General features: G+C 41.3%; 1 protein-coding gene across 9 annotated transcripts in view; it reads left to right on the top strand.

Annotated features, from left to right (window-relative positions):
* Window positions 1-8233: 8233 nt before the first annotated feature.
* MYO3B (myosin IIIB) overlaps window positions 8234-26712 on the top strand; it is a 234365-nt gene continuing 215886 nt past the window's right edge. For all 9 annotated transcript variants that reach the window (XR_010306704.1, XM_064163275.1, XM_064163206.1 and 6 more), the window contains exons 1-2: window positions 8234-8293; window positions 8504-8543. Coding sequence is in view for 8 of the 9 variants with exons in the window: in XM_064163275.1 (XP_064019345.1) it covers window positions 8287-8293; window positions 8504-8543 (47 nt within the window). In the remaining variant the exon portion in view is untranslated. The remainder of the gene's footprint in view (window positions 8294-8503; window positions 8544-26712) is intronic.

Below are 26712 nucleotides of genomic sequence, written 5' to 3'. Positions count from 1 at the left end.
AACCCATCAACATCAGAATAAAGTAAGCAGGCACATGGAAATATAAAACTTAAGAGACTGAAATAAAGATTAATATACAAACGAGCTTTTCAGAACAGAGCTCACTAAGGTCTGGATTGTATGGGCCAAAACTATTTAGCGATAATCAAGGAAATTTTTGTGGTTCAAAAATCAACAAATGTATCTGGCAGAAACCTGAGAATACCCAGATTCTGATCACAGAATCATTCAAGTTGGAAAAGACTCTTGTGATCATCAAGTCTAACCATTAATTCTGTTCTACAGAGTTCACCCCTAAACCATATGGCCAAGTGCCACATCTAAACAACCTTTAAACACATCTGGAGTTGGCGACTCATTTTCCTAGTGCCCAGTCTAAACCTACCCTGGTGCAGATTAAAGATTTCTTGAGAATATTAAGGGGAAGAGGAATAGTACTTTTGCTTGAATCTAGGTGCTTCTTCACAACTTGATAAAGAACAATGACATTTTAGGACCTTACACAGAACTGACTGGAATATTTTAAAGTATGTTATCATTTCTCTAAACTGAGGGTGTGCAGGATGAAACATTTGGATCCCTCTTGAACAGACCTGTTTATTGTCCAACAGGGTCACCTTGACCAGATGTGTGTCTATATTACTATTTGCTGTCTATATTTCAGTTTGCTGTTACAGTGTTTATATAATCCTGTATAGCACAGGATTTTACAGTTGCAGACAACCAGAGAAAATAATGGCTTCTGATTAAACTTCATATACAAAAATTCAACAAAACAATCATACAAAATAGAGTACTGCTCAGCAAAAATAGGTCACCTCAGCTTTTCTGATGTTGTCATAGGGCAAAATCAGAGAAACTGCTGCTTAGGATTTACATTCCTTTCCATCTGAATGAAGGCTTGGCTTCAGTTACTTTCAGTTTCAATAAAGGATAACCTTAATGTAATTTACTTGAATGTGGATGCTAGAAAAGAACTACTTCAGTATTACTAAGCACTATACTTTGATCACAATGATGACAATCCACTGTTAGTGGTTACAAGTACAGCAACACAAAGTTGATGCTGGAAGAGTTTTGTGGAGAAGTGCCTCCAGCTTTTAAAGCTTGCATCTTAAATAGTTATGAAAAGGTATATGGCTATACAGCCTTTTTTTTTTTCTTATTACAAAGATCAGTTAGTTCTGTATCAATGAAAACTCATCCAGAAGCTCCATATTTGAAGTAGCACTAGATGCTGTGCAGTGAGTCAGACCCTGCTGATGAATACAGCAGTTGCTCTTTATTTGTACCAGACTAAATCAGAATGATAGAGATTGTCACTCAAATAAGTCCCCAGACAGGTGTGAGCAGAGCCCAATGGCATGTTTCTGACTACTGCCACAGAGATCTGCTTATCTTATGGATCAGCATGTCTCATTAGATGAGACAGATCCAGTTAAAAACTCTATGGAAGAAGCAGAAGGTGGTCATGAGCAAGCAAAATGTGCTGCTTACAGAGTGATTGCTACATAAAGCTGGGTGAGGAGCCCATGCTTGAAAAAAAATGGCATATTAAGCAGAGGAACAGCCTCTCAATTAGAATCATAGCATCACTGAGATTGGAGAAAACTTTTTAAGATCATTGAGTCCAACTGTAACCCAACTACCAGTGATCACTAACCTATATCGTGAAGTGTCACACTTAGACGCTTCTTGAACGCCTCTAGGGATGGCAACTCCAGCACCTCCCGGAGCAGTGTCCCAGTGCCTCCCCTCGGTAAAGAAGCTTTTCCTAATATCCAATCCAAACCTCCCCTGGCACAACTTTTTTCCTCACATGCTATCGCTGGTTACTGGACAAACCAACGCCAGCCTCACTACAGTTGCAGAAAGCAGTAAGATCGCCCCACAGCCTTCTCTCCCGACTATGCAACCCTAGCTCCCTCAGCTACTCTTCATATGACATGCTCTCCAAACTCCCCTCCTCCTCCCCTCCTCTCTGGACACGCTCCAGGACTTCAGTGTCTTTCATATACTGTGCTGCCCAGAACTGAACACAGTACTCAATCTGTGGCCTCACCAGAGCCCAGTATAGGGGCATGATTACTTCACTAATGCTGGCCACACCTGGTTTTGATAAAGGCCAGAAAGTCATTGGCCTTCTTGGCCACCTGGGCACATTGCTGGCTCCTGCTCAGCCAGCTGTCCACCAGTTCTCTCCCAGATCCTTTTCCACTGGGCTGCTTTCCAGCTGCTCTTCCCCAGGCCTGTAGTATTGCTTGAGGTTGTTGTGACCGAAGTGCAGGACCCAGCATTCGATCTTGTTAAACCTCATTGTTGCGCTCAGCCCACCGATTTAACCTGTCTAAATCTCTGTGCACAGCCTTCCTACTCTCCAGCTGATCAACCTCCTGCTCAGTTTACTGTCATCTGCAAACTTGCTGATGGTGCACTCAATCCCCTCATCCAAAGCATTTATTACACAAATCTGGCCCTAATGCCAAAGGGATGCTGCTTGTGACCAGCTGCCAGCTAAACTCGTTTACTGCAACTCTTCAGGCCCAGTCCTCTGAGGTGTTTTGCAAACAAAGGTGTATACGAGATATCTACTTTACCTTCCCATCCAGAAACAACCTAAAAAGTGGTTAGACCTGAGCTCAAATAGACTAGCGAGTACCAAAGAAGCCCAGAGATGGGAGTACTCCTCCACACTCCCCAAAGGCAGCCCTTTCCTCAGAGCAAAAACAGACACCCATTCGCAACTCACTGCTCTGGATAACGGACCGAATAAAGCTGAGGCGATAAGTCGCAGTGAAAGGTACTTAGGATAGCCTACGGACACACACAGCTGATCTAATTTCTTGTTCCTACCTATGTCTTTAAAAGGCCACCAAATGTTGAGCTCCGCTGCCGGCGTCCCACGGCCGCTCCAGAGACCCCAGCCCCGCCCGCCCGCCTCAGGTGAGCACGCGCGCCCCCCAGGCTGGGCCCAGCCCCCACCTCCCGCTGAACGGGAGCCGCTCGTACAGCGAGGGGGTAGGGGCCGCTGGTGCCGTCTCCACCTCCCGTTAAACGGGGTCCGGGCTGGTGGCGTGGCGCGGGTGTTCGCTCTGCTTCGTAGCACAGCGACTCTGTTTGCCCGAGCGGAGCAAGTCTCCGCTCCTGTCACGCCTCAGGCCGTGCGGGACTGCTGTGCCGCCCTGTGGGCTGAGGGTCGCGCCTCAGCGAGAAAGGCTTCGAAATGGCGGGCGCCTCTTGCCTTGCAGTCCGCTGGCGCTCAGAGACGGGCAGAGGCTATCGTCTCTCTGGGGCAGTCGGTGCTGGTGGGACTCCTCACTACTGTCGCGAACTTGCCGTTTTCTTGGGAGCCTGAGAAGTCTGCGCTAAGTCCTAGGAGGTGCAGCGGGGCGGGCAGGCGGCCTCTGCCCCGCTGATAGGCCGCGGCGGCCGCTGCGTTTGGGTGGCGACGCTGGGCCGCCTGGCGCCCGCTTGTGTGGCGCCCTACGCGCTCCGCTGCTGAGCCTGTGCGAGTGCCCTGCCTCTGCAGGTGCCCGCCGGCTGTAGCTGCTTCTCAAAAATCTGTAGATATGTAATACTCAAATAGAACAAAAACCCCAAACAAATAAATCTCCATGACTAAAAATGGCAGAAGATACTACAAGGCAAGAAATAGGCGTGACACAGGATTCAGGCACATCGGGACAAAGCCATGAGTAACTGAAGAAAAGTCTGTAAGTTCCCTAAGTACCAAAATAGACCTGTCTTTAGCATTTAGTACCTCTTTGCGCAACCTACTAGTAGCTAATGAACCGTAGTATACCTTCAAAGTGCTGTATTATTCCATAGATCCCTTACAGACAGTAGTAATTTTTCTCCTTCGTTGTTATGTACAGGTAGGCGATTACGGCCAGGAGAAAGGAGAGGGTACTGCTATCTGTAGATGATACTGTGCACGAATTGGGGAAAGGCTGGTTAAAAACATCTCTCTAATAATTTCTTTGAAACAATGCATTCAGTTCTATGCAAATACAATATGTTTTATGATTTTCATGTTTAAAAGCTAGATTTTTTTTTTTCCTCTCCGTCCAAACCTGCTCTCTGGAGTTCCAGCTTCACTGGTCAGTTAAAAAAAAAATAAGTCAGTGTTTTGTTTTGAGGTGATTTTGAAATTTAAGTGTGAAACTGTTAATATGCAGTCACTTCTGCTTGTATGAAGATGTTGGTTCAAGATCAGCAAATCAGTCTTTAGGGAGGCATTTTCTGGCAAAAGGAATGAGCTGATTATGTCATCACCTGCTCTGTAGTCTTGTAGAACGTGTTCTGAAAACAGGTGGAATCCCTTCTTTAAGAGCTTTTTTTGTGTTCCCAATTTGAAGTCCATCTCAGTTCTTAATGTGTTATTTTGAAGTATAATGCATTTATTTCTACAATTATAGCCTTATGCTCTAGTGTTTATCCAAGCTGGTGTAAATTTCTGACACTGTATTACATAAAGTAAAAATAAGAATTAGCATAAGTTTTATTCCAGAGATAAAAATGTGACCTAAACCAAGCATAGCTCTTTTCCCCACAGGGTGAGGTTTTTGTGTGGTAGTGTGTCTAGAAGCCAAGGTGAATATAGAGATCTGAAAGCTATCTCAGACCCTTTTAAGATAGAAGGTCAGTTTAAGTGTAAAGAGATTGTTTTGGAAACAGGAAAACTAGGAACTTAGGTGCTGGTACAGCTGTTCCACCGTTAGGAAGCTGTAGGAACATTATCTGAAGTGATAGTTTTGTGCACATTGAGGAGTGAGGGCCACTGCGTGACTCCTTCCTTAGAATTATGTGCTACCCTGTTCATGCATGTGCAGAGTAAGTGATTTATCCAGTACCATCAAAAAAGTGTGGTTAGAAAATATACTGTACCTGTGTTACTGACTTCAGAACTGCAGAGAAGGGGGATTTAGTGAGCAGTGCTGTGGCTGTTTGGCCGCTGTAAGAGCGGCCAGGATGGGTTTTGCAGTTTTTGCCAAGTGCTTTCAGAATTAGAAGTTCATTGGGCAAAGACAATGATTATTGCTGTACTAGTGCCTAGAGAGACTCACTAATAAGGGACTCCAGCATGCTGGCCTGTCTGAGGAAGAGAAACATTTTGTGTGGCAAAACCAGAAGTTACCATCTTTACCTGCCATCTGCTGCTGAGGAAGTGGAGAAAGGAATGTTGAAATGAGAGCAGTCAAAGAAATTTTGCATTCAGGGAAGTGTTTTGAAGTACTGAAAATTATGAGTTTGGCTTGGGTTTGTTCTGCTTAAAAAGCTGGTTGTTGGCTTCATCTGGCTTTAAGTTGTTATCTGAACAAACATAATGTGAAACTTGGTGTGTCTGTAGCTTGTCTTTCATTAGCTCTTACAACCTTCCCTTCCGTAGAGGTGAATTTTAGTCATCTAACCCAAGGCAATAGAAAAGAAAGTGAGATGAGAGCCTATGTATCAGTAATAGAAGAGCAGTGGGAGGGGAAAGCCTTATTCATGCCCTGAACATAACTGGCCAGGTGAGCACTCCACTTTTTACAGTCTGTTCTGCAGCTAAACTTCATTCAGTAATGTAGAGCCAGAGAGCAGAAAGACAGCTTTAGCTTGTTGTTTTGGTGGGTTTTTTTTTTTATGAAAGCTGGGAATGCTGTGCAACTGCAGGAACGTTCAGCACTTCATGCAGTAGGAATTTTTCTGTTGTTGACTGTTTAATTTGTTTTCATGAGATGGAACTGAGCTGTACTACAGCACAATAAGCAAGCTCACACGTATTTTGCAATCATTCAGGACACAAGTTCCCGATGGACATTTTTAGTGAAAACTGAAGTTACAAAGTAAAATATAGAGCCACATTCCTCACATTCATGATCACTGTGTTGTTTGATAGAGCCATATAGTTCCTAAACTGAGGAGAGAAGATAGGAAGAAGGTAAGGGAGCTGCAACAGGAGAATCTAAAGGATGGACAGAAAGATGCACAGTGATGGCGTGTGATGAGAGGAGATGAAGTGTGATTTTTTTTTTTTCCAATCTTTGCTGCTGCTCTGTAGGGAAGAAGGTGTGTTGTATCCTTTGCTGACTGGTTCTCTTTTTTTCTATCCCTTCTCCAGTTGTTTCTTAGGCACTCCCTGCTCTGTGGAGAGGGAGTACTGATTCTGTATGTGAAAAAAGAAGATACTTGCGGAACTAAACATTTGAAAACACTGAGTTAACTTTACTCTGTTTCTTAAGTAGATGAGAATTCAGGAGAATGAATGTATCTCCTAACATAGCATGGTACAAATCAATTAAAGGAGTGGCTCTAGTAGTAAGGCACATATGAGGATACAAATATCTCAGAATAAAGGAAAAATTAAAGCTAGCACGTGTCCTTTTGCATCTTTCACTGTTCCTCTGACCCAGTAGCCACTGCTTCCTAGGTCAAAATATTAGTAGAACACATAAGGCCATGGAAGGTACATCTTTGCTTGCCTTCTTACCCTGCCTGCATAATGGCTGATGACAATTAAAGTAAATGGAGTATTTTTTTAAATTCTTCCTGTGCTGATACTACCACATTGACTATGGAGAGAGAAGCATTAGGTACACATGTGAATGAGTTCAGGGCGCTCAGGATAGTAACATAATTACTACTATCACTATTCAGGCAACTGTTTGTCTAATGTTCTGTATGGACACTATATATTTTAGCTTTGCATGGACCTTTCTCACCTTACATGCAGTTGCTATAATTCACAACAAAATTCAATCTCCCGTGGTCTCCTGGTCAGGCCACTACTGCAACAGGAACAACAGGAAATCATTTACCCCTCCAATTTGCAGAGCAATGCTTGTACTATCCCCCAGAGGTTTCTGTGGCAAGCAACCTAAAACATTTGAAAGGGATGTCATTTCCAGAGGACCAGTGTTCATAGCTGAAAGCTTCAACCATAGTATTTAATCTGCTTTGAAGTAATATTCCTACATTGTGCACAATGACTGAAAATTATTAATTCCATAGCAAGGTCAACTCTGTACAGCAGATAGCACCTCTCTTAATAAATACTTACTTAACTGCCTTTTATTTAACTGTGTTTCATTTGCAGAAGACAGGAAATAATTATCCATCTAACTTTGTGTCTAAATGTGAGAGCCAGCCACTTGACTTTTGGCTGCCTCAGATTCAAACCTGAATGGAATTCAGAGCAAGTAATAAAGAAAAGTGAATTCCATCGTGGAGAGGTACTTAAGTGGAGTAAGCAAGTTAAGGTGCTCAGCCCTAGTTTCACAGAGGCACCATGCAGACAAAGAGTGATTCCTCCCTCCTGGCCCCACTTGCTGATCCTGCTTTCTCACTGTTGTGAATGTCAGTTTAAATGTCAACCTTCCAAGCGGATTTCACATCTGAATACATCAGATGAGTCCTGTGTCTTCTACCCCTAGAATTACAAACTTAATGCTTAGATGGAGTAATGTAAAACATCTGAACAGATAATGTTTCATGAATGCTGTCCTAATGATTAGAGTCTGCTTCATGGCGTTGCAAGTAATAATAAGAATTCTGCAGAACAGAATAGCAAGCAAATAGAAAATTATCTCTTGGGAGGAGAAATTTATGTCAATCTTTCGTTTTATCCTGGCAAGTTTTCTTACATTGGTTGGTGCTTTCTAATTGCTATCAGTAGTATCAAAATACAGAAAGTTATGTAAAATAAGTACTAGCCTTTGCCCCAAAATCCAGAGGTTTCATTCCTGCTGTGCTACATTTAATTGGGTGACCCAGTTTTAAACCTGAATTACTCTATGAAGTCAGAGACACTATCAGTGCAATTTTGAGTTGCTTGGAGAGCACATCTCTGATTTTAGGAACAAAAAGCTGGAGACTGAAACACAGTTTTGGAAGGACTTTAGCAGTTAATGACTGAAAAAGAGAGGTGAGCAGTGGAATGGGAGTGTATGCAATGGCTATATAATAAAAGCCAAATATTTCTGGTTTAGTCAAATTCTACTTTGTATGAAGGCAGTTTAGGGGACTATGTTCATCATTCCCCTGCATTGCAACAAAACATTATCTTGCTCCTTTCCGTGTACCATTTAGTATTTGAAATAGATCAATTGAGTAAGAGTTCAGGAAACTCTTGAAGTTCCCCTTACAAACTAAATCAGACTCTTAAGTTTTGAATTTCTGTTTCATTCATCGTGTGCTTTTGAGGCCTCCTCATGTTCTTGTTAATAATTCAGTCTTTACCTATTCTAGGTTTATTGCTCAGAGACAGTACCTTTTGCTGAGTCCAGCATATGGCCAACAGGAGCTATGTCAGGTAAGGAATGCAGCCATCAATTTTTTCACCCTAGTCTCTTTTGTTGTTCCTCAGCCTTAGAACAGAACTATAATATACATGTAGTCAAGTTTGTGTATGTCAACAACTGTTAGCTTGGGTGGCTTGTTGCTTTGAAACACCTGGAGAAGTGCCAAAGATCTCAAGTGTCTTGAAGGCTGTCAAGCTTTTGCTTTTTGTTTGTTGTTGCAGCAGCTGAGAACACAGCAAGTCCTGAAGCAAACTGGATTAGGTAAGAAAGGATTTTTAAATATCATCTTCTATGGAACGCTGGAGAAAACATAAATATTTTGTGGTTTTTTGACTCTCTTCCCACAAAGTAGATAAGTCCTTGTCTCATTGTACCAATGTCATAATTAGGACAGCTTGCAGCTGTATTTCTTAACCTTTTTGTTTTTTCATTCTCAAGTCACGACAATAAAGGTATCAAGCTAGGCAAAATAGCTGACTCCTGCTTTCATCGTAATACCAAGAACTTTGTGAAAGGAAGTTATTCACTGAGAACATACTAAAAACAACAAGGACTGGCTCCTGTTTCTCAAAGTGGCCTTCATACATTTGTAGCAACACAACTGTATGTGATGCAGCTTACACTAGAAGTGTTAATTCCATTCACAAATATTGCCTATGGGTAGAACTAACTGCCCTTGTGATTGTAGGCTTGTTCTGCCACTTCTTTCTGCTGCTGTTCAGAAATTACTTGCTAGGAAATGACAGTTGAACTGAGCAGTGTGTGGCATAATGCAATACAGATCTCTCTGACTAATGAAATTCTTAGTTATATTTATTAGAGATCTCCTCAGCTTAACTTCTGACAGAAAATGCAATGCTTAATTTTTACAGGCCTTACCTGTTAGCTTCCTTCAAAAGAATGATTGTTATAAACCATGTCTTAAAAGCTGCTAGTCTTGAGTTACGAGTTGGTAGTGTTGATGGTTTTGATGATGGGCAGTGCTACACTATAGGACAAAGAATAAGCTTTTACAATCTTGATACTGTAAGACAGAATGGATTGTAAAGAGTGCAGCCTATGCTGCTTTCATTATAACTCCTGTCTGAAGAATTGACTCATGGTACACTTCTTCTTGATGAGATTCTGTTTGGAAAAAAAAAAGGTATCCCTTTTTCTCATCGGGATTCATGGCCTTGTCACTGTCAAACCTACTGTGAAATGAAACCCAAGGATTTCATTGTCAAAACATTTTAAACAGAAAAATCTGTTCATTGAGAATATTAATGCTGTATGTAACACAGTTTCTAGCTAAGGATTTACATATCTGACTGTTAGCTCTTGAAAAGTCTTGTATGGGGTTTTGTGCCTATGTATAGTAACAAAGAGTAGCTCTTTTTCAGTCATTGTGGTAATGGAGCTAATGACAGGACAGTTGGCACTGTCACGCTAAGGTGATCTTCATTCCAGTTAGATTAACACAGTTTTGCAGAGATATGCAGTTACCCATGTGTATAAAACATTTGACTCCTATTAGCCTATTGCCTGTGTCCTTGACAATGCTGCCTTTTTAAGAATATATATATATATGGAATGTACATTGGTCTGTACTATATGCCATGGTTTCTTTTCTAACATGCTTTGTAACTTGCAAATACATAAACATTTCAGGGACTGCATGGGGGACCTTGGAGTGTTGCAATGATACCTACTCTGGTAAGGCCACCCTAAGGCCTGAGTGTATCAGACTGCCATAGTGCCATAGAATGATAGAATCAAACAGGTTGGAAGAGACCTCCAAGATCATCCAGTCCAATCTGCCACCCAGCCCTAGCCAGTCAACTAGACCATGGCACTGAGTGCCTCATCCAGTCTTTGCTTGAACACCTCCAGGGGTGGCAACTCCACCACCTCCCTGGGCAGCCCATTCCAATGACAACTCTCTCTGTCAACAATTTCCTCCTATTCATCCCCTGGCAGAACTTGAGACTATGTCCCCTTGTTCTGTTGCTGATTGCCTGGGAGAAGAGACCAACTCCCACCTGGCTACAGCCTCCTTTCAGGTAGTTGTAGACAGCAATGAGGTCTGCCCTGAGCCTCCTCTTCTCCAGGCTGCACACTCCCATCTCCCTCAGCCTCTCCTCGTAGGGCTGTGCTCCAGCCCCCTCACCAGCCTTGTTGCCCTTCTCTTGTCATGTTCAAGTGCCTCAATATCTTTCTCAAATTGAGGGGCCTAGAACTGGACACAGTACTCCATGTGTGGCCAAACCAGTACTGACTACAGGGGCAGTGACTTCTCTCATCCTGCTGGCCACGCCAGGCCAGGATGCCATTGGCCTTCTTTGCCACCTGAGCACACTGCTGGCTCACATTCAGTTGGCTGTCAGCCAGTACCGCCAGGTCCCTTTCTTCCTGGCTGCTCTCCAGCCACTCTGTAGCGCCGCTTGGGGTTGTTGTGGCCAAAGCACAGAACCTGGCACTTGGCCTTGTTAAAACTCGTGGCGTTGAACTGTACCCATCTGTCCAGGTCCCTCTGCAGAGCCCTCCTGCCCTCTAACAGATCGACACATGCTCCCAACTTGGTGTCATCTGCAAAACCATTCACCACCGCTCTCTGACCCTAGCCAGCCAGCCAGTTCTTCACCCAGCACAGAGTGCCCCTGTCCAAGCCAAGGGCTGCTAGCCTGCCGGGAGTTTGCTATGGCAGACCGTGTCAAAGGCCTTGCTGAAGTCCAGGTAGACTACAGCCTTTGCCATGCCCACCTGTTCATAGAAGGAGATCAGGTTGGTCAAGCAGTACCTGCCCCTCCTAAATCTGTGCTGGCTGGGTCTGATCCCATGGCACGGAGGTCATGCTGACAGATCTGTAATTTCCTGGGTCCTCCTTCTGACCCTTCTTGTGGATAGGCACCACACTGGCCAGCTTCCAGTCTTCAGGGACCTCTCCAGTGAGCCATGACTCCTCATAAATGATGGAGAGCAGCTTGGCTAGCTCATCTGCCAGCTCTCTCATCACCCTAGGGTGGATCCCGTGTGGTCCCATAGACTTGTGAGGATCCAAGAGGCTCAACAAGTCCCTAACTGCTTCCTCCTGGATTATAGGGGGGCTGCTCTGCTTCCTGACCCCACCTACCAGCTCAGGAGGCCAGCAGCCCTGAGGACAACCTGCCTTGCTATTGAAAATTGAGGCAAAGGTGGTGTTAAGCACCTCTGCTTTTTCCTCATCTTTAGTCACTACATTCCACTCCTTGTTCAGTAAGGAGTGGAGGTTATCCTTGCCCTTCTTTTTGTCATTAAAGTATTTATAGAAACACTTCTTGTTATCATTCACAGCAGTGGCTGGTCTAAGTTCTAACTGGGCTTTTGCCACTCCAGTTTTCTTCCTACAGAACCTAGCTACATCATTATTTTTTTCCTGAGTTACCACCCCCTCTTTCCAAAGGCAATATGCCCTCTTTTTCTCCCTTCCTTCACAAGTCCCTCACCCATCCAGGCTGGCTCTGCTTTCAGCACACTGACACAGCCTATTCCTGTGCCTTTAAGATTTCATTCTTGAAGTAGGTCCAACCTTCCTCAACTCTTTTATTTTTAAGGCCTTTTATTTTTAGGTTTAGCTGCCTTTTGATATAGAAGTGGAAGAAATTGTAGAGCCACTTACTGCATACTTTTAAATATATGTGCTAGATTGTGTGGTCCTGCTGTGGCAGGGGGGTTGGATTCAATGATCTCCTTGGATCCCTTCCAACCCCTAATATCCTGTGATACCTCCTTTGAGATTAACCAACAAAACCTGGGGGTATGGAGAGAGAAGAATCTACAGTAACCAGTATCCAGTTAGTTCACCTTTGCAGTGGGACAATCCCATGGTGTTTGCAACCTGTCATTGAGCTATTCGTTACATCATTGCATATGCTCTAAGGACCTGGTATAAAACCTGCTCTGGAAGGAAAGTTAAAAGTATGTAATATTGCTGTTGCTAGGCACTTTTCCTTGATGTATGGGGAATAAACTCCAACTGCATACATTAAGCAGGAGCAGTAGTAAAAAATGTGGAGTGGGCTGGCAGTTTTGATGTCTCGTTGTATTTTTTCCCCCACTGTATTTTAAACATACTGCAGGGTTGAGTGATAGATGTGATAAATTCCATCTGTCTTGTAGGAAGAGGGCATGTTTGGTGCACATCTTAGAGTCTTCACTTGTTCTCTTATAATTTCTGTCAATAGTTACATGGATGGTATTTATACTTTTTGTGTAGCCTGTGAAGTGGATATAAAGACCTATCAGATTACCTTTTCTAATACATTTTTTTCCTGAGGAAACAGAGCTAATATAAATGTCACCTGCAGTGTGAGCCACTGTAGCAGACTGAATTAATGTCACCAAGAGCTGAGCCAGGAAAGATTATTGGATGAGATAAATATGGTAGATATGTTACAGGATTAAAAAATTTTTCCTGTGAACAAAAATGATTTCAAGAAAGAAAAGTATATCTTCAAAAAGTTGCAAAGTGTCTAAAAATCACCTATAGTTTGTCCTTTGGAAAAGTGTTAACAAATCCTTCGCAATTATATTTATTTATAGGGGAAATCCCCCAGTAATTTTTTTTTTGTGTGCTGCTGCAGGTCCTTACATTGTCTTGTAACAAATATTTTTAATAGCCTGAAAGGTAAGGAATTTGTTTATAAAATGTGTCTGGGACGATACATCATGTTTTCTGGCAAGATGATTGCCAATGAACTAATAGCTGTATTAGTGGCTTGGCATCAAATGTAGAAGGCGGCCTGGTGTTAGTCAAAGAAAGTGATTTGAGTTTATTAAATGATAATAAATAAAAAGGTTATAATAGAATCATTAAGGCTGGCAAAGACTTTTAAGATCATCAAATCTAACCATCAGTCGAACACTACCATGCCCACTGAACAATGTCCCAAAGTGCAATAGAATCATAGAATCAACCAGGTTGGTAGAGACCTCCAAGATCATCCAGTCCAGCATGTTTTTTTTTTGAACATTTCCAGGGATGGTGATTCCACCACCTGCTGAGCAAAAAATAATGGGAATTGGGTGTGGGTTACAGTCTCAGGGTCCTCTAAAGGCTGGGTGAGGGATGCTTGTGGGCCTGGTGTGTGCTAGGCTGATGCTGAAGGAGGGACCCTGGTGGGCTGGCTGGCTGGCAGCAGCCGTTAGTTGTTAGTGCAGTTCCCTTGCTGGTGTTTCTATTGTAGATCCAGGGAATGAAAGCAATTTCTATGCTGGTAGGTGGCTTGAAGGGTTTGCAGAAGTCAGCTAACAGTAAACTGAAGGAGTATGTCAGCAACTCATGTAAGCAGGTTAAATTGCTTCTCACTAGTAGTAGCTTGGCCTCTTTCCAGTTTTGAGACTGAAGGATTATCACGACTGACTGTAATAATGTGAATGTTGTAATACAGAGAATCTAACTGATTTAACAGGTGTGACAAAGGTGGTGGCATGGTGATTTATAATGGCATAAGGATACTCAGCTGAGAACTTCACATGTGGAGGTCAGCAGCACTGCTGAGAAAATGTGGTTAGTTTCACACTCCATCATAGCAGCAAACTGGCTGCTGTGAAACACCTTCTTTTGGCCAGCCTGTGAAAAGCCATTTGGAGCAGAAAATTCATCCTTTCTGAGCTGTAAGGCAAGTGGTCTTTGCAACAGGATGAAAGGACTGGAGGTGCATCATGTTCAAGGAACAGCTAAGGAAGACATTTATAGTGTTTGTTCAATCAGATAATGTGCTTTCAGTTGTACAGTTTTGGTGAGTCCATACCCTACTCACTGCCTCGTAAATTAGGGTGAGCTTTCAATATCTAGAAGCCTGTGTGTCCAGGGGCACATCTTTTGCAAACTGATAAGCTCCACAAGAATCAAAACCATTTTGAAGACTAAAGCCTTCAGGGCTATACTGTGGACAAGTGGCTACAGTGCTGCCACTTCCTCATGTTATGGTTCTTGGTACAGCTATCATAAAGTTTCCTCATATTTGCCTTCAGGTGTTGCAGTCATTCCTCGTGATTCCTGGCAAGGTGTTCCTGAAGTGGGAAGTCATGGGCTAGCTGTAGCTGCCAAATACTAGTAGATTCCAGTTTTCAGGGAATTCTCTGGAGACAGTTAATCTGAGTTTCTCTTTTGATTGGCAGTATAAGCTCACTCTAGCATCTAACCTGTACTTTCTGCTGATAATGTGTACACATACTCAAGTGTGCCAGAAGTTTCTGTTCAACTCTGCATTTGCATTTTACTTTGAGCTGACTGAAAGAGAATAAAGGCAATATTAACCGCTTGGGAAGGAAGGACTACAAACAGGTCTTTGGGGAGCAATAGCAGAAGCACATGAGGCAGGAAACTGGTAGTATTCTCTTAAACCAAAGTTTCTCTAAAGCAAACCCCAGGGTCCTAGAGCCAGCAATCAGCTTTGCACAGTAAAGCAACACAGAGACCACAAATGAGGTGTTTGAAGTCAGTAGTGGGACACGCAGAAGCAGCTGCAGAGGGACTCGGCAATCAGCACCACAGTGCTGCAGAGGCTCAATACATTATTTTTTTTTTAACTTGGTGTTTGTCTTAATTACTGTAGTCTCTCAGGTGCATAGAGGAAAGGAATTTACTGCTCACAATTGTATTCCTAGGTCTGCAAAATATCATGCTATGCTTTTCTTTTGAAACAGACTTACTGGCTTCCTCTTTCTCCTCTGCAGTAGCAAGCTCTTACAGAAACATGCTATTCCTGGAGTTTTCACTTTTGTTTTAATCATCAGTTGGTTATTGTTTCCATGCTTGCAGTCTTTCATAAGAGAACTCATGGTCACATTGTGTGTGTATCCCATTACCTATGTGCTCATTGTACTTTTGAAGTGGGTTGGAGAGCAAGTTTTGTCTTTCTCTCTGGAAGCTCAGCTTTTCTGTCTATTTTGAATGCAGTTGGTTACAGATATATAGTCTATGTTTCCTAAACAAAGGAATTAAGGGTCAGAACATGAATGGAAAATTAACAATAGTAATCTCAAAGATGAAGAAAACACAGTAGTAGTGGGAAGTTTTAATGATGAAAACTGAAAATTTTTGATGATGTAAAGACACAAACCTTATTTGTCTACCTGAAATATGGAATCATCTTTCATCTTTGTACAAGAAACTGAAATTATTAGAAATGTTTTAGGAGGCCAAATCCAAACTTAAGTGAAGGAGAGATCTTTGCCAGTTCTTTACTGAATGAGAGTGAAAAGGCTATCTTGCTACTGATTGAGGTCTTGATGACAAATGGGTATGAATATTTTATCAACCAGAATGCTTTTTTTGCTGTTCAGACTTAATCTTATGCTTTCATGAACTCCAGAGACTTACAAATCAGAATAATTGCATAATTTGTTGCAAAGACTAATTTTGTTAAATAATGATGTGTACTAAATTGCCTGAATTTTGCAGGAGCTGTTTATTAAATTGAAGGAGGAAAATAATTAAATTTGCAAATAGGTTTGGGGAGAGAACATCCTTTTTTTTAAAAGCAGGTCCTGAAATTTGGTTGTGCTTTACATGCTATTCTTTTGTGTAATTAAGTATTAGTTGTTTTAATGATTACTCAGCTAATTAAGAACAGTATATCTTTATGGTCTCAAATATTTGCTTATTCTGTATGAAGAAAGAAAACAAAAAGACAGAAAAGTGTTTACCTTAAAATATTTGCCTTGCAGATCTCACAGTGCACTCCTTTTGATTTCAGTGATCATTCTCTGTGTAAACACTGTGTAGCATAAGATACGGATATTAAAGTTTAGTTTGTTGTCTTGGTTCTAGTTGAAATTTCCCAGAGACTCAAAATATAGCTAACAGAATCAATACAGTAATAGGATGCCTTCCCCTCTCCTCTCTGTTTTGGAAAGAAAGGAATTAGATGTAGAGAGGAAGAGGGTAAAACACCACACCCAAATAAATAGTCTTGCTTTGATTTGGAAGTTAAAAGAAAAAACTTTAACAATAAATAAAAGGTATTTAAGGTAGTGGAGTTACAGAGTTATAGGGAGGGACAGACATGTTCAAGAGGGATGTTGAGATACTGGAAAGTGTCCAGAGAAGGGCAACAAAGCTGGTGAGAGGCCAGAAACACAGCCCTATGAGGAGAGGCTGAGGGAGCTGGGGGTGCTTAGCTTGGAGAAGAGGAGGCTCAGGGGAGATTTGCCATTGGAATGTGCTGCCGAGGGTGGTGGTGGAGTCACTGCCCCTGGAGGTGTTGGAAAAAAAGCCTGGATGAGGCACTTAGTGCCATGGTCTGGTTGATTGGCCAGGACTGGGTGCTAGGTTGGACTGGCTGATCTTGGAGGTCTCTTCCAACCTGATTGATTCTATAATTTTATGATTCATTGCTGTCTACAACTACCTAAAGTGAGACTGTAATCAAGTGGGAGTTGATCTCATCTTCCAGGTAACCAACAACAGAACAAGTGGACAGAGTCTCCAGTTGTACTGGGGGAAAGTATGGGCTGGATGTTAGGAGGAAGTTCTTGACAGAGAGTGATTTGCCATTGGAATGGGCTGCCCAGGGAGGTGGTGGAGTTGCTATCCCTGGAGGTGTTCATGAAAAGCCTGGATGAGGCACTTAGTGGTGTGGTCTAGCTGATTGGATAGGGCTGGGTGGTAGGTTGGACTGAATGATCTTTGAGGTTTCTTCCAACCTGGTTGATTCTATGATTCAGTGATAACAAGATACAAAAATATATATATAACCAGATTGATGACAGTGGATGGAGGTAGAATCAGAAAGAGTTTGTCTAGCATGTGAAGGATGGCCATGTGGTAAATCAAGAGCAGCAGCAGGAGCAAAGGGTGGTGCTAGCAAGCAGGGAGGCGAAAGAGAAACAAGTTTCTCTATCCAGGCCCTAGAAAGGAAGTGGGTGTGGGCTAACCACTCCACCTGGGGTCAGGTTCATACCACTCCCCATGAAGGTTAGCCCTTTACATCTGTGGCTCCTGAAAGTTGGCACCAGGCAATACTGTAGCATGCGTATCTTCGATGGGAGGAAACAGTGACCATGAGACAAATGTATCTGGCTCATGTGTTAAATAGGTCTCTTGGATCTCACTGGTTTTGCCTCTTGATAGGCACTCGAGGGTCTATAGATCTACTTTTTGGATTGAAAAATGTGCAAGCTTTTGTATGTTTTGAGGGAAGATAGCCTGAAAAAAAGGCTTGAGTGAAGTGACAGTAGACACTTGCAGCACTATCTTGGCTACCCTGTGAGGGCAGATGATCTGGGAGCTGTAGGTGCAAGTGATGCAGCAGGAACAGGTGATTCAGTGACCATGGGGCATCCTGGCAGAAACCCAGCATGGGAAGGGGGCAGGGCCAGAGATGGCATCCAGTGACTGCCAGGTAAGTGTAGCCACAAGACAAACTCAATATCTGGCTGGGACATCAAGGCCATGAGTTAGAATTTGGGTCTGGATGAATGGGATACATGCTGAGGGAGCAAGGCAAGGTTGTAGGACAGCTCAGGCAGGGACTGAGGGTGATGGCCTTGGCTTAAATGCAGCTCCTGAGAGAAGCAGATGCCCTGACATTGCAAACTTGCAAAACTAGAGAATCCATTGTTCTGCTTATGTCACTTTGCATGTACAGGGCATTATTCAGTGCTGGTTGTTGCAGTTGAAAAGCAGTTTTACACGCTGAGCCAGATCTTGCACGACTGTCTGCCACAGGTTTGTTTTCTAATGTTTTGAAATCCTGAGTTATGTTGGCTTGCAGCCCACTGAAGAGAAGAGTCATTCTGACAAGGATGACTTCAGTTGTTGGCATTACCTAATTGCCTTGTCAAGGATTAATTCTAGATTTTGTGGTAGTTTCCTTTTGAGTTGTGATAAGATCTTCTATCAGGAACTTACTTGACTCATAAGCTTGCAAGATTGTCTCTTCTTTTGACAACCACACTTTTAAAGTGTTTTCTTTGTATACAGCAAAACTCAAACCCTTAATAGGTTCCATTTTCACATCTAGTACTGTATTCCTTCTGGTTTTGTGACATTGCACTGTACTTCTGTTCTATGTTGAAATTAGCAAGTACATAAATTGCTTCAGAGTCTGACTGTCATCTGAAAGTTTTTTCTTTATTTTTCACTGGTATCTAGCAGCTGAATGTTCAGAATGACCTGTTGGTTTACAAATCTTTGTTTTTCCTCCTCCTTTTTTGTTCTTGGAGCTCAGGAGGCCAGTGAATAATTCCCAAAATCACTTTAGATAGGAGGTTCTTGAAAGAGAAGAATTATTGTTCAAAGAACAAGTCTTAACAGGATGTGTCTGTCTCTGACCTGTCCCCATCAGACAGGCTTTTTCCCTATAAGCTAAGAGAGATGAGTTTGCAATTTCAAATCATCAGTCTGTACCTTGTGGTATTTTTCTGAGTGACCTTTCTCAGTAGTGATCAGAGGCAAGCAGTGCTCATAGCCTGTAGTGTTATTTCCTGCTGTTTGCAGTAGTACCTTTGCTTTTAGACTTGCAAGTGCTAAGCACCAAGACTTTAAGACTTGCGAGTAATGATCTGGACTGAATTAGAGAAGGGATTTGTAGTCTTGGAAATGCTTTGCTACTATATCCTTCAAAAATAAGATTGAATGCTAGGCAAACATTCTTCGTTATTACATGCAATCTCTGTTAAAAGTCAGTTAAAGGAGGCACATTTATATGTCTGCTTAAAGTGTGGTTGTTGATTTACAACAGAACAAATGTATAAAAATCTGTATGTTAACATATAGACAGGCTTTGTCTTTGAGGTTTGCCCTTTTTCCAGCTACTGTTATGATTCACAATGGACTAACCCATTTTGAAAGTTAGAGCCAAATGTGAATTATCACTGGAGTGTGTTGTGGGGCAACTGAAACACTTCACATCAAGCCCAAAAACATCAGCCTCTCCAGAAGGTGGTAAGCAATAGATGGAGGAGCAGATTACTCTCATTTCAGATAAATAGCTAATTTGTGGTTTGAGACAGTGGACAAAAGAAAATTACCTCAGAGATGGGAATAGATTATAAAGCAAAAATGTTTGCCAAAGTAGGATTCCCTTCTGTGAGGGGAGATGTGAGCTGAAAAAGAGCTGTGAGTTTAATAAATAAGAAGAGTCTTCAGGGGAGCTTTGAGTCTAGATGGATGTAGACTACAGTCTTTTAATTTCCATTCCCATGTGACTTTATAAACTTTGGAAAACTGCATTGTCTGTTGTGGATGTAGTAAATAAATCCTGTTCAAAAGCTGTTTATGTTGATTTGGTTTGAGTCAGGATATCATTAGAGCCAGCTAACTTCAAAGAATTTGTGCTTATGGGCTCTGGCAATCTGTGGATGCTACTGAACTATTCTCAAACAGCCAGCAGCTCAAAATGTTTTTGTAAAAGGGGATGGAGTTGCATGACTCAATGCACAAGCCAAGAATTCAGTGCCTAAGAAGAGATATTTCCACTGCTGAGAAGGAAGTCTCTCTGGGAGGCTAGTGAGAAGCCCAAGAACTGCAGAGGAGTATAGGAGCTGAGGCTGTAGCTGTGAATTTTGTAAAGTGGGAAATTAGAGACAGGGAAATGTCTAGGATACACACAAAAGTCTTCTGTCCTGATAGTTTATTCCATTCCTCTACCACACTTTAAAGATCAGGTTTCTTCCAGCTCCTTAGTTGTTTCCCATATAGTGGTTGCCTTTGGTAATGTAAAGGTTGAGCAAACTGTTAGGTCAGCATGCCTCTGAGATAACATCCATTTTTAAGAATCATAGAATCAGTCAGGGTTGGAAGGGACCACAAAAATCATCTACTTCCAACCTGCCTACCATGGGCAGAGACACCCTACTCTACATCAGGCTGGCCAGGCCCTCATCCACTCTGGCCTTAAACACCTCCAGGTATGGGGCCTCAACCACCTCCCTGGGTAACCTGTTCCAGGCTCTCACCACTCTCATGCTGAATAACTTCCTCCTCATGTCCAGTCTGAACCTACCCACCTGCAGCTTCTCTGCATTCCCCCTACTCCTGTCACTCCCTGATATCCTAAGAAGTCCCTCCCCAGCTTTTTTGTAGGCCCCCTTCAGATACTGGAAGGCCACAAAAAGATCACCTCGGAACCTCCTCATCTCCAAACTGCACAGAACCAAATCTTTCAGAGAGGTGCTGCAGCCCTCCGATCATCCTCGTGGCCCTTTAGAGTTAGTTCAGTTTTCATTAGTGAATTAGCTGGACATATAAATATTTATAACTATCTCAGATGTCTGATTACAACAAGAAATAAATAATTCACTCTAGAAAATTACCATTGTACAGTTGATACTGCAAGGATATAAATCACATATGGCAAATTCTAAAAAGTAGCACAATATGTTTTTGCTGGAACACCTTCAATTGAGTATCTTTTTGGTACAAACATTGCTGTTTTAAGCTGGGTAACAGTAGTGAATAGTAGTCATGTGAGAGAGGCTATTTATTGTGTATAAATAGTATATCATGCAAGTATACTGATAGTTGGGACAATGTAGGGAATCTATATCATAGAATCAACCATGATGGAAGAGACCTCCAAGATCATCCAGTCCAACCTAGCACCCAGCCCTATCATCTAGACCATGGCACTAAGTGCCTCATCCAGTCTTTTCTTGAACACTTCCAGGGATGGTGACTCCACCACCTCCCTGGGCAGCCCATTCCAATGCCAATCACTCTCTCTGTGAAGAACTTCCTCCTGACATCCTCTGGCACAACTTGACACTGTGTCCCCTTGTTCTGTTGGTGGTTGCCTGGGAGAAGAGACCAACCCCCACCTGCCTGCAGCCTTCCTTCAGGTATATATTATTTCTGTTTTGACATTGGGAGATTTCTGTGTCTGTCTGTCAGACTACAGTCATTACTTTGGGGGTGTATTTGGTTTGTCTGTTGTACTTCTTTTTCTGTAGATTGGTTGAAATAAACTTTACCCATGCCCAAAGCTAGCAAAGAGGGAAGAAAACCTCAAAACCATTGACAAGTGAATGGCATTAAAGGATTGAATGTGTGACAAACAAGATATCAAGCCTTAAACCTAGAGTGGGACACTAGACTTCAGCGGGAGGTTTTGGTCACATAGTGATTATGAAAAGGAATCACTTCACAAGGGAGACCAGAAGATTAAAGGAAAGGGATATTCCTACCAGCTGTTTTTAAAGGAAAACCAACTTCTCTTTCCATGAAAATGGCACTTGATGCGGAGATCAAGAGGAATGGTTAAGAAAAGAACAAGTGTGTTTCAGAGCAAATGGCACAAATTTGAAAGGAGGTATTGAGGACATCTGATTATAGTGAGTTAAAAGCTGAAAGAATTTGAGATATTAGGGGAAACTGAGACAGTGAAGTCTTAAAACAATATGTTTATTGTTTTGACTGTTTATGTTTCTTGCAATAGCTGAAGTAAAGGGATTTTCAGAAACCCTGTCCGGTCTGTGCATAGATCTATTTCACCTCACATCTTTAATAAACCCTTTGTTGTGGAGCTCTGAGAGAGAGAATTTGAAGGCACTGAAGAATGAGCTTCCAGCATACCTCTGACTAGCTGAGCTGGTCTACAAAGTCGTGTGTGACGAGATTACAAAATGCATGTGCTCTGAGCCTCAGGGAGCACTTACAAACATAGTGATCTCTGGGGTTGCCTTTGCCCTGCTACCTGGGAGCAGCCAACGAGACTCCTGTGAGTGCTACAGCAAAAGAACATTGCTGTAATGTTTAGAGATGTAGCTTGGAATACCTGTGTAAGAGACACTTTTTAATACAGGGTAGTGTTATTGAAAGGTAGTAGTTTGTTCAGCATGTAAATAGGGATCTTGAAGCATGTATTTCTGTGATACAAAAAGTGTATTAGTCTGATGTATCTCTTGAGTTCTCCTAAATCCCAGGATTATATTAGAAATATAAACTGTCTTTATAATGCTGATAAAAGTAGCATCATAAAATAAGACAGTAAAATCCTAATGCTACATCACTTATTCCATATGAAGATAGCTTTCTTGAATGGATGTCACTTGCTGTTTTGTTCATTCTTTTAGTGGTTGCCTGCTGCTCAAACTAGGAGGTAGGAAGTGGAGCTATTTGCAAAGTGAGTATATCCTCACTGAGGAAAAATGACTGATTGATATATGATGTTGTAGAACATAATGTCTGTAAGTTAAAGCATTGCTAAAAATCTGATGCAAACATAGTGCTGTAGATACTGCTTCACCTGGTGTGGACAATCTAATTTACTTAGTTCTATGCTGCAAACCCTAACTAATTGCTCAGTTCAGTGCTGCTTGTGGTGACATACTTGTGTGATATCTATTCTCTGTCTTTTTATTTGGTTTGTTGGATGATATCACAAAATATTTTAGTCTTTCAAGTTCTGAAAGCCCACAGTATTGAAGACAGACCTGTTTCACAAACTCAACAATATGTAAAAGAAAAGTGAATAGCTGCTAATGAACTGCTAAAGGCTGGTTGTTCTGAGACGTAGTTACAGTGCATGCTACAGCATCCTTACCTGTCATGTTTTCTCTTTGTAAATTAATCTCATATGTCCTCTTAACTTTATTCAGGAGTGTCTGCAGCAGCCCAAGAGTGGCCTCTAGGAAAAGAGGCTGATTTTTTTTTTTTTCCAGTCTGGGAAAAGAGACTATTTTCTTACTTTATTCTGTGTTTGTATTCTGTCCTGAAAGTTCATGGACAATTTTGTCATTGTCGCTGTTGTTATTAAATTGTTCTCTCCAAGATCAGAGCTATTGGAGGTGTTAATCTCCCACAAATCCCCTGAATCAGTAGAATTGAAATTCATTAGTTCTTCTCAGTGTGAAAATCTTGGCAGGAGCAAGCTCTGAGAATTTTTGCTTGTGTCCATATTGGTATCTGTTGTTTCTCCTGGGCTTTTGCGCCTTTTCCCTCAATGGAATAGCCAAGTATTTGGTAATGTTTTTGTATTAGTGGACATTATATCTAAAAGTATGTTGTGTAAACATTCAGGCATCTTCCCTTGTCCCATAAAAGATGAATGAAATCTTTCTTCTTGATGACCATATCCCAGTATACAGTAAAGGATGCCAAAGTCTAAATTCCACTTCAAAGTTACAGAGACAGACTTTTTCCAGGATGAATATGAGAGATATCACAGAACTGCAGCAATGTTGTTTGCTATACAGTCACACTATACAAATGCAGAATTCACAAAGATAAGAAAAGGTTAATCATAGAATGTCAGGGGCTGGAAGTGACCTCAAAAGAGCATTACTATTAATTATTGTATTATATACTGTGGAAAGCTATTTTCACTTTTTTGATTGTTTTATTTTTCCCTTGAAAATGTGTTCCCATCAGAGTTTGCTAACACATTACTCTCTCTGCTTGCCTTAAATGTTTAGAAATTATAAGGTCTTTTTCTGGGTTTGGAACAGCAAAAAAAAAAGATGTTTTTGTTCTTCTCTGTAGATTATGGTCATATTTAATAACATATAGAACAGCTCTGAGTTGCTTCTATGTGTATCGCTGTCTCTTCTTCAACCTGTACCCCAATCCCTAACTGATTTTTCAGATTCAGTAATTAACTGGGAGCAGCAGTGGGCATTGGTACTGTCCTGATGCTTTTTTGTCAGTCTTTTTATCTGGGAAGATGTCAAGCCAATTGCCTGTGGATTTGCCTTGGTCTTTGTTACTGCACTCAACTCAGATGGTTATAGGCCCAGATAGCATAACCTGCATAATACATTTATAATTTATTAAACTTAATTCTTTAAAGGTTCTTTTGATAACTGCTCCATGAAGATAGCTGCTGAAGGAAGTTTAAAATTAATGGATTCTATCTCATATGCCTATTATTATTTTTGAATCCTGTTAGAGAAGAGAAATTATGCAAATTGGTGTCACGCTAGGCTACTGCACACATGCTGGTAATGCATAACAACTAGCTCACTGATGAAAATACTTCATCTTAAGCAAGTCATTGTCAGCACTAAGAGATGTTCTTTGTAGCATGGTTAACAGTTTATTATTATTTTTCTTATGGCTAAAGGATAGTGCTCTTATTAAAAGTCCTCATTAGAATAAAGCTGCTGTAGAAGTAATACTGGAGAACTATGGTGATGAATTATGATTGATTACATTATACAATTAAGGTATATTGCAAAACAATAGGAAGATCTGTTCAAAAACATTAAGCAGTTGCTGCTTACCCTCTGTGAATGACTAAGTGGCTTTAATTCTTCAGCTCCTGCATGTAAAAGGCTTGATAAATAGATCAAGTTCAGGATCAATTAGTGTCACAATGATTTTTAGTATTAATGAAGCAAAGCTAGTAGGATTGAACCAGTTTATCTATACCCTTCATGAGAGTGTCTCTGATTGCATTGTCTATTCATTATCTATCTAGCACTGGACATAGAAACCAGCATGCAGAACAGACAGTTCTATGCAGCACTGACTGACAGGATTGCTCCCTGTGAGGAAGTTACCTTAGTCCTGAAGAATTCTGATAACAGGACCAAAATCCACTGTGGGATAAGCTGCTTTCAGAAAATAGGTCACTAATATAAGTTAGCAATTATTTTCTTCCCAGGTTTATCCTAAATCTCATATGTACACAAAACATATCAAGCTTTTCTGATCAGACTACAGCGAAGAGCTTGGTTTTGGTGTAAGGGTTGTAGCCCTTTATCCTTTCATTTTAACACTACCACATGCATTTTGTTTGTCCTGTTAAATTGCTGCCAAAGAAGGCAGAAAAAACCTTCTCAGGTATTGATTTTTCACACATAGGGACTGTAGCTCATAGTAACTTGATGTACCACATGCAGTTTATAACTGAATAGCCTCATAGAATCATAACTTCATTTTAGTGCTGAGTTCTCAGCCTAAAGGAAAATTGATGTGTTAGCTGTTAGTCATTTGTAACTGCTTTAAAGTATTTTGCTTGTTGAATTCTATTTAGATGGCTAATAAAAATACCATTTTTGCAATAGGAATACCACTGATCAGAACTTTGTATTTGAGTTGCTGATCTCAACTGGCTTTCAGATCACAGGATGTTAGGGGTTGGGAGGGACCTCCATAGATCATGGAGTCCAACCCTTCTGCTAGAGCAGGACCACAGAATCTAGCACAGGTTGCACAGGAACACATCCAGGCAGGTCTTGAAAGTCTCCAGAGAAGGAGACTCCACGTCCTTTTTGGGGAGCCTATTCCAGTGCTCTGTGACCCTTACAGTGAAGAGATTCTTCCTCATGTTGAGGTGAAACTTCGTGTGCTGTAGTTTATACCCATTACCCCTTATCCTGTCTCAGAGCACAACTTAGAAGAGTTTGTCTCCTCCCTCTTGACCCCCAGCCTTCATATTTATGAACATTGATTAGAACTCCTCTAAGTCTTCTCTTCACAAGAACAGAAAGCCCAGATACTCTGCTCTGATCTCAGGTAATCATTTCTACTCTGTTTTTGAAATAGAGTCTTTCTGGTTGTTATTGTTATGTTTATAATGTAATATAATGGTAACTGACTAGGTACTTAATTTTATTCAACATTTCATCCTCAGAGTTGTAGATGTGGAACTAATCAATTAGCTGCCAAACAACGAAATATATTATAGTTCCTCATGGATGACCAGAGGCTTTTATCTTCAGTGGTACTCAGAACTTCACTAAAAGGTTCTGTATGTTTCTGTGTTAGTAGCAAGGTACCTTTTACCTTACAGGGTAAGACAATTCTGCAAAAATGGTTTACCATGGAAGTGATTTTCTTTTCAGTAATTTGAACTGCAGTAGAGCACTCAGTCTTTCATCACTGAATATCGTTTTCTGTTTTGTTCTCTGTTGCCTCCATCTTACATTATGGGGTTTCTGAAATACACAGTATCTCCCAGAAACCTGGGAAGTGTCATTTTTTCCATTCATAATATATTTTGCTAATTTTGTGAAAACAAAAGAAAAACTTATTACTTGCATGTTAGTGAGAGGAGCAGATGAGCTTTAATAGTAATCTCTGAAAATTATACAAGCTTTATATGCCTCCTCTTGAACATTTTTTTCCATTACTTTCAATATCAACACTGATTTTAGGATATTTTTGTTGAACCTTAGTGAAACAATTTTTTTTTTTAAGTTTCATGAATGCAGAAGAGTGCATTCAGATTTGAGAGAGAAGTAGTAATCCCCCAAATAAAGAAATTCTGATGGTTTTCATAAAAATCCGTGCCAGGCTAGAGGTATGAACCATAAACAACATCCCCTCTGAGGGGGTTACAGGATGAATTTCATTCTGCTTTGCTTGTTCCACCCATGTGCTAACAATTGCAGGTTAGCTACAGCAGATGTTGTTCTTTAGGGGTATCAGAGTAAAAAAAAGAATGGTAATTATTAAGATGGTAGAAAAGGAGACAGATAGAGGGTTATCAAATGCATTTGTTTCACAGCTCATTATATA

The sequence above is a fragment of the Pogoniulus pusillus genome, chromosome 2 (genome assembly GCF_015220805.1).
Source record: "Pogoniulus pusillus isolate bPogPus1 chromosome 2, bPogPus1.pri, whole genome shotgun sequence".
Lineage (NCBI taxonomy): Eukaryota > Metazoa > Chordata > Aves > Piciformes > Lybiidae > Pogoniulus > Pogoniulus pusillus.
The sequence above is the reverse complement of the archived record's forward strand: the minus strand, read 5'-3'. Positions and strand labels throughout refer to the sequence as shown.